This window comes from Mesitornis unicolor, unplaced genomic scaffold (genome assembly GCF_000695765.1).
Source record: "Mesitornis unicolor isolate BGI_N332 unplaced genomic scaffold, ASM69576v1 scaffold45078, whole genome shotgun sequence".
Lineage (NCBI taxonomy): Eukaryota > Metazoa > Chordata > Aves > Mesitornithiformes > Mesitornithidae > Mesitornis > Mesitornis unicolor.
In genome coordinates, this window is record NW_010202022.1 from 2,243 (window position 1) to 11,115 (window position 8,873).

General features: G+C 42.2%; 1 protein-coding gene across 1 annotated transcript in view; it reads right to left on the bottom strand.

Moving 5' to 3' along the window:
- The window catches only part of LOC104545201 (glutathione S-transferase A4-like), a 7,546-nt gene extending 247 nt beyond the window's left edge, over positions 1-7,299 (bottom strand). Inside the window, exons 1-5 of the mRNA XM_010190268.1 lie at positions 7,183-7,299; positions 6,635-6,686; positions 3,470-3,602; positions 2,977-3,118; positions 1,814-1,945 (exon numbers count right to left, since the gene is read on the bottom strand). Coding sequence (XP_010188570.1) covers positions 1,814-1,945; positions 2,977-3,118; positions 3,470-3,602; positions 6,635-6,686; positions 7,183-7,269 — 546 coding nt within the window. The 5' untranslated portion in view covers positions 7,270-7,299. The remainder of the gene's footprint in view (positions 1-1,813; positions 1,946-2,976; positions 3,119-3,469; positions 3,603-6,634; positions 6,687-7,182) is intronic.
- Between the last annotated feature and the right edge of the window lie 1,574 nt (positions 7,300-8,873).

Here is an 8,873-nt window from a genome sequence, read left to right on the forward strand (position 1 = left end):
TCCTAACATTCATTCACATCTGCCATCTATACAGTCTCCCTCTGTCCAACAGGACTACCCAAAAAACCTGTTCTTACCAGTGAAGTAGTACTGGAGGAGACAATATCTAAATCTCTGCTGCCTGAAAAAAACTGAAGGCAAAAATTCAGTATCCAGGAGCAACAGGGGGTAGTTTTGAAGGTATAAATATACTAACCCTTTTCATTGCTGGTTTAGATGGTGCAAACTACCATGTGGGCAAATCATGATATATGTTAACATGATTTCCATTTTTACTGCACTGTGTAAGTATTTGAACTCTGTTTGCCTCTAGCATGGTCACTGTTGTCCCACTGTCCCAGCACTTCTAGGATTGAGTGACTGAAAGTTAAATGGCTGCAGGCATCCTCTACTCAAGTCAGTTGTCCAATAGAGGCTTCTCATACCGTGCTGTTCCTTAGGGCAGCAAAAATATCTACATAGGGCTGGCAGATATTATATAGCTCTTAAGGGAGACCTGTTACCTTCTGGAAGAGTGACTGGAGGCCAGGACTAGGATTAGGGGAGAGTTGGGCATTTCAGGTAGCAACTCAGTAAGGAATCACGAGACATCTCATGCAGATGGTCAGAGAGGACCCAGTGATGCAGCTTGCAAACATCTGGAGACCCCATGGTTCACTGAGTGATCTTAGATACACAAGAACCTCTTCTGACAATGGGATTAAGGGAGAGGATCTTCAGAGAGCAACAGCCAGCACTTGCTGGTGGATGTATGAACAAAATTTCCTCTTTCTTACAAGCCTTGGAAGGATAAGGGGAAACTACAGGAAGGAGCAAGAAAACTAAAAACTATGAAATAATTAGCCACCAATTTTAGAAACTTTTTCCTTCTGGCAGTGAAGAAATCCCTCCATAATTCAAGGCATGGCTTCAACACAACTGTGGCTATGCCTAGTGACTAAGATATCTTCTTAGAAGATGGAGCCAGAGGCAAGAATTATCTGAGGCTGCTAAACTGCATATGGGATAAAGTCTGACACATGTTACTGCTCAGTTTGTGGCTGAAGTGCCTCACTCTGTCACACTAAATTCAATTTGGGGTTGAGATTTAAAATTTAAAAAACCAAAACAAAACAAAAAGCCCACACCAAAACAAACAAACAAACAATCATTTCCAAGCCAAAAATTTAACTGTGATAGTCTGATGCTGGACTGTTTCTTTTGTTCATGGGAATAAAGCCACAGTCTTTGAAAGCACCCCTCAAATTGTTTGTCAGCACAAAGAAGCATGGCCTCAAGCCTGGCATCCTCAATCCAAATTTGCATTGTCTATGCTGTTTTATTACCATGATAACAGGCACATGGGAGGAGTATCCAGAATCTGTCTGCTCTTTTTCCACTCCACTGTATCTCAACTCTTAATGACTCCTGCATTGCATGCCCATGCACTGTGCTCTATAGTGTGCTGCATGACTGGAGGCTCCTGATTTCTGGTCAAATCTTGCAGCAGAAGTGCCTCACTTCTGCTTCATTTCAGACTTCGTACATGGCAAAAAGGCAGAGAATTTGTCTTCAATTGTATTGAGTTGAATACTGACAGAAAACTGTGGCTTAATGCTAAGTTTCAGAGAGGGACAGGTACACCTCAGCAGGCTTAGTCAGGAGCACGCAAATCAACTAAATCCCTTCCCTCTTGTCCTTGATGTCAAGTAAACACACAGATAGTGACAGTTCCTCGAAGAGCCCACAATCCTGATTTACACAGCACGGAGAGATGATCACTTCAGGATTGCCCTTAGTTCCTGAATACGGGCACACTCAAGAACAAGATTACCTGCAACTGAGGAAACCCTGAGAGCACAGCAGGTATTTTTTCCTCCACTGCTAAAATGGCTTCAATCAGCTGCACATCCGCCCAGCTGAACTTGTTGCCCACAAGGAAGTCTTGGCCATGCTGTTTCAAAACCTGTAGGACACGAGAGAACGTGGGCTGCAGACGGGAATGGGACAGATGATGCCTGGCAGCTAAGACTCACAGCACAGCTGTAGAGCTGAACAGCAATTATAGCTGAAATTTCAGGGTGGAATTTTCAGCTGGAAGCTGTGAGCCTAAATCACTTCAGTATTGTTGGGAAAAATCTGAACTCTTGCAGTAAACAGGCTACAGACTTCAGTCACTTGGTCATGACGAGTAGTAGGCACTGGGAACAGGGACAAAATCATGCACTTAAGTAAAACAGTACAGTCATAGAATTAGAAAGTGGGATAATGGAGGAACTAAAGAGTAACTTGGATAATTTATAAAATTGCCATGTAGGTATGTCATTTAAAGTTAGGTCTAATGTTGATACCAGGAAGCAAACTTAGAAATGCAGAATTACAACAGCTAACCAAAGAAAGTCCCTGCCTTTGGGAATAAGTTATTATAGTCATAAGAAACTCTAAGATGTTCAGCCATTATTATTGTTTTCCATCAAAACCAGACGAATGTTATGAAAGTAAGAAATGTTGCCAGATGTCTGAGTCAGATGGGTTTGGTGTGTTGTTTTTGAAAGTGGGATGTGCAGAAATCTATGACTCTTGTTTTACTAAAACACTTCTAATCTTTCTACCTGATTTGTTTGCAAGGAATTTTTGCATTCTTCTAATGAAAATGATCCATCTGAAATTAAGTAGAGCAGAGAAATGTGCTCTAATCAAATATATTCTTCTCAAGGAAGAGAGAAATCATATGTGCTTGTTTTTACCTTAGTGAAAAGTTTTGCTATGTAGCTGAGACCATATTGCTTTGTTTGCTTTGCAGATGTTCAAATACCACAGCCTGGGCAACACAAGCCAACAAACAGAAAATGTGCTGCTGTACTTCCTTTTGTTTGAGAGAGTCAAGAAAGCTGAGGATTTGCAACTGACCTGCACTACAAACATGTTCTTATTTTGGGGAAGCTTTTTGATAGCTGTAAATAAAAGTTTTATAGGCACATACTCACTGTTGCTTACCTTTTCAAAGACTGGGAAGTACCTGTTGGTTGCCCTCTCCTTAATTGAGTCAAGGTTTTTCTCCTTTGCCTCAGGCGGGGAAAAAGGAAACATCAAAATCATTTGCATCAGATCTGCTATTCCTTCCACATACATGTCAATCCTGTTGAGGGGGGAAGACAGCAGAAAAGAGCACAGGAGTTATTTCATCCACTTTCCCGTTAACTAAGGCAACTTACAGGAATGTTACATCACCATCACAGTGCCAATTTTCACAGCCAAAACTAAACATAAACTAAAGCCAAATATTTTTTTTAAGGATTAAAAACCTGTTTCTGTTCAGCAGCATTTCAAAAGCAGTGGTTAAAATCTAAGCAAAGGCTGAAGTCCTTGTGGTTTACTGTGTTAGCCTTTCTCACACCTTTCTACTGCATTTACAGGATTGAATTTATTATATGTAATGCAGCTATCAAATAATAGATTGCTCATTGAGTGAAAGAAGTTGTTACCATACCAGGCTCTCTCTTTCAGGTCTTTCCCATAGAGGTTGTATTTCCCAGCAATGTAGCTGAGGATTGCTCTGGTCTGCACCATCTTTAACCCATCAATCTCAACCAGGGGCACTTGCTGGAACAGGAGGACTCCATCTAGGGTGGAAAGTTGAGAAAAAGCTTGTTAGTTCCTTCTAGACTTCCAGCTTTCTAGGAGAGTGAGAGACTGAGTGCACTTCTGTCGTGGTGTAGGAGATCATTGATGTCTTGCCCTAACTGTAAAACTCCATGCAGTAAACTAACATTGTGGGAAAGATCAAATATTGGCCAGTCTGCATCACATTTTGTAGCCAGGTCATCACGGTGCAGCTGGGCCCCTTGCATTACAGCTTTGCCAGAGCTTCACTGACTGCTAGACCTGGCACCAGGGCCTCCTTTGCACTGCTGGACCCTGCCTCTGCTGCTGGCAGGAAAAGCCTGAGCCAGCACCTTCAACCCAAGGGATCGGAGAAGAGGAAAGATCTGGAGTTAAAAAAAATAAATCCAATTATTTTGAATGCAGATCAGTTCACTGTCAGGGACATATGCACAAGAGTAGGAAGAATGAGAGGGGTAGTACTGCAGCAAGACTGAGCTACTGGGATGAAGGAAGAGGTCAGGCCACTTTAAACACTGAGGAGCATGGAGTTAGAGGCAGGACTGACAGCAGCTGCAGTTGAAGTTTTTTACAGAGTTGCTCCAGGACACGATTTTCTTTACAGACCTATCCTCAGTGTCAGTCCACAATAATTTAAGCCTATTTAGATACATCTTTGTAATCCCGTTTTCTCCTGGTGCTGGTAGTCAGTCTTTTCTATACCAGTTTTCTGCTGGACTAATTCACTGTATTTGGAGATATTCCCTCCTTCATTTACACATTAAGGGCATCCAGAGAACAATTCCACTCTGTTAAAATCACACCAAAACTCCAAATCCAACTAGGCAGCTGCCACTTTGCATTGCTCAAGGTTAATAATTTATTTTAATTGCTCAATTTTAATCCGTTCAGTGCATCCTTCTTTCAGGGTTCATTTTAACAAGCACATCTGTCTGCTGTTTTCTCCACAGAGATATTAAAATATTCTGCCAGTCTAGAATTAATAAACATTCTTCACTCATTCTATATTATTAATTTACAGTTTAAGTTCCAAGAGTAATTCTTTCTGCAGCAAGGAGTAGCTTGTGTTTTTTTCTTGTAAACATTCACAGAAAGACCATGTGTATTCATGTTTTTTCAGAACATGCTACTGCAGCTTAAGGAGGAAACATTACTTGCTGTCTATCTAGCAGAAACACAGTAGAATGGGAAAACTAACAGCTCTGCAAGGGTATTTTTCAGCAGAAATATGTCAACAGGCACAGATTTGGCCAGGCCAATGCTGTTTAACTCTCTCGACCTCCAGAACAGCTGTCTGTCCACAGGCTGCCTTTTGGGAACAGGCCCTGGCCCAAGCACCATCCTGGACACTGCCGGGGCATTGCTGAGAAGGCCAGCAGCTGGCATGGGTCAGAGTCACACCTGGACTGTTCTGACTATGTGGTGGTGTCTAAACACAGGATACCCCGGCAAAAAGCGTGTTAGTGGCGAGAAAAAAAAATGAGAGGGAGAGATAATGTGGAGTTATTCGTATTCAGTCCTGCCCCACATGACTGGCAGCATTCCAGAGGTCCCTTTATCAGGATGACTACTTCGTCTTTCTTCAGCTCATCGGATTAAACCCTACCATTTTCTTTGTGTTCTCACCCTTTTAAGCTCAATATACTTTCAAAAAAGCCCTTGATCTTCTTTATAAAAGAAGATCCTATCCTTCCCTATCCTTTTCATCACCATTTAATTCTTCCCTCTGGATATGGATAAGCTTGGATGCTGTATCCAGGACCATACCACTTTCTCTGGATTAATTCGTCCTGTGAAGCAAATTCAGATTTGGGCTTTCAATACCTGAGCTGTCATATTTAGAGCTATAACTGGTGTCTTTACACTGCACTGCCCTCGCATGAGGTCAGAGTCCCAGCTAGCTGCAAATTTAATTGTGACCTTTTTGATAGCACTTATTTTTTTTAATTTTTATTCATTTTAGTCTTCCTGTCAGGATTTCTTTAACTGCAGCTTTTCCTTTCTAAGCAAGCAGCCAGAATGCAGCCGAGTCCTCTTCCAAGTCTCCTATGTCTTGGCAAGCTCAGCCTGCTGCGAGGTTTCTCTGCATGTTTTGGGCAGGAGGTAAACTTGGGGCAGGTGCACTCTGTAGTGCTCCTCTCAGTCCCAACTCCTTCCCCCACCTGGCAGCAAGGTCTTCTCCCTCCATGGTGGCTGTGGAGAGGTTCATTGCTGGAGTTCATCTGGCCAAATATCAAGGCAGTGGCTGGGAGTATGCACTGGTCTCACTCCTGAGGTTGATGTGAAGCCTTTGTGGCTTGCTGCTTTGACCATGTCAGACTTTCCACAGGTATCCTCACTGGCTTCTTATTTTTTAACTGGGGAAAGCTTCATGTCTCAGGCTTATCCTGCTTAGGACTGTCACTACTGTGTCTGCACAGAGCCTAGCACAAAGGCAAAATGGCTTTTCTGGGGCTTTTGGTGCTATGCTGGCCTTTCATTTAAAGTCTTATCTCAGTGAGGTTCAGGACCAACATACAGGTACATCTATACTTATCAACTCAACAACAGCTCAGGTCAGCTGGCACAGACTGGCCATATTCACTCTATTCAGTTCTCTCTGCCTATAGAGCATGGTGGTTACATCTAAATGATGTATTGGAAATGGCCCTTGGCCTGGAACAACTCCCAAATGACGCCTAGGAATTGTTTCGAGGAGCACTATTTGCCCTGGACCAAAAATATGCCAGGAACCATGCTTACAGTTCAACAGCATAGATAATTAAGTTGCACTAAATAGGAATGTTTGTTACCCATGGAAGGTAACAAACATAAAACATATACATAAACATAGCACAGAAGCTATGGCTTTTAGCTTGTAGGAGTTGTTTGGCACTGGAAAGAACAGGTTACTCAATACTAGTATTTCAGTATTCTAGGTGGGCACCTAGAAGTCTGCACTGATTTAAGTAAACTAATTTTCAACCACAAATTTAGCTAAAACTGGAGCCATTTTTTTGAGAGACTAAGTATCAGGCATCAGGATTCTTACCTTTGTTTAACTTCTCATACTGCTCTTTTGTTTCCAAAAAAATTTCATCAAACTGGAAAAGGAGAGAGAGTAGTGTCACACTGTTGTATTTAAACATATTTTTTCTGTAAGTGACTGCACATACCCATGCACAGAATGATCAAACTAAGCAAAAGTTAATGGGCCAGATCTTCAGCTGCTTGGTTGCAGATGTCCTGAGGATCCCACACCCATCCTCACAGCTGGGGAGGAGCAGAAGATTCTGGGCACTTGTGCCTCAGGGCACTGATTCAGAAACAGCCAAAGTGTGGGTAGAAGCAGAGCACAGACATTATGATTATGACCCATTATGATTAATTACTTCAGGGGAGTGATATTAGCTCTAATAAACACCAAGCTCCACTGAGTTTACTTCCCAACTATCAACCACTGAATAAGATAGTTAGAAAGAAGCAGTGCCACTGGCCACCCTCCTCCAGCCGTTTATCCTCCACGTGCATGTTGAATTGTTCTTTACTGAGACCAGTTGAAAACACCAGTTTGGAACATGGTACCAAATGTCAACTAACCTCCACACCAGCCGCTGCCAACAGCCACCGCACGGGCTCCATCCGGCCCCGTCCATTGAAGTAGGTGAGCCTGGGCTTCGCCGACATGCTTCTGAGCTCCTGGTTCCCTGAAAAATATTAAGCAGAAAACAGCATTTCATAAAAGTGGTGTCGGTACTGTTATTTTGAGGGGAAAGAGAGTCTTTTATTCTCACTATGCCTGTTGAAGTTTAAACTTCATCTGGTTTAAAACATAGAATGAGAGATGGACCAGTAACATCATACAGCCTGTGCTAGGAAAGGCAAGGTGGAGAGATCTGTAAAGCCTTCCCCAGTGCTACTAGGGAGGTTTGTTATGATTATAAGCAAACACAGACATGCTTAAACAAGTAATATGAGTCCTGAGTTGCAGGGGAAACCTTGCTGCATTTTAAGACAATTATACAAAGCCACTGAAAATCCTACCACATTCTCAGGTAAGTTACTCACTCACCCTTCACTGCCATCATGCTCACTGAAAAGAAAAGAAAAATGTGTTTTTTCTGGTAGGCTGAGATTTGTCTAGCTTTGTCTGCCAGATGCCAGAATGCATTTTGCAGCTTCATCTGCGATCCACTTCATTCCTCATCAGGGCCAAATGAATTTTCAACTTTCCCTTTATTCCATGAAACAGGCTGAGCTTCCTTGGTGGTCCTACTGAATGGCTACAGCCTGTTCCCGTGCTGCTTACAGTGCCTTGAGGTGTCCCTCAAAGCCACATCTGGAACCCAGATGCATTGACTTCAGGTCCCCCCGCAGAAGCACCTTGCAAGGACTGGCACATTGGAGGCTGTCAGAAACTCGCTGTCACTGCACCTCTCTCTGCACCATGAGCAACAGAGCATGTGACAGGGACAGCACATCTACATTGAACTGTTTCATACATAGGGACAACCAGCTAGGCTATTTCTGCTGACACTTGAGAATAAATTCAGGCATTAATTTCCTCGTGCTTCGTTGCCCTAATTACTTAAAAAATGGGACTGGCATTCCCCCTTCACAAAGATGTTAGTATCATATGCTAACGATCAGGAGGAAAAAAAAGGTATAAAATGGGTATCCTAATTGTGCACTAATGGCTCAGAAACCACAGTAGAGTGCCTGACTTAAAAAATAAAATAATTTTACAGATGACTGCAGTTTTCTCAGAGCTAAAAGGCAGAGCTGCAACATTAGGTCTGTCACAACTTGCATCCACATGACATTTCCCATTTGAATCAGGTTCTGTCTGCTTCAGTGCTGTGTTTTCTTGCAGTCACAGTGCTTTGTAAGTGTACTTAATATAAAGTACCTTTGGAACATATCTTGCCAAAACTTGATTTTAAAGAACAATCAGATTGAGAGGTCTCCCTTGAGCAATTCTGGTAAGAACCAAGTAATGTTACTACAATAAATAGGGGCATTTTGGGTAATTTAGACAATATAATCCAAATACACATAAAAGAAAAAAAATATTGCCTCCAATTTTAAAGTGCAAATAGCTGTTGCTAATTACAATGTTTTGCCTCTAAGATAGTGGTTTTATTCGTTTCTGCACACTGTATGACTAGCTTTCCCTTTATAGTGGTGCAGCTTATCCGCATAGTTCACAACAGCTAACTAGTGCTTCTTTCGTTATCATACTTCTCAGATACAATACATCCATATCATTTCAACACATACTGGCCAACTTG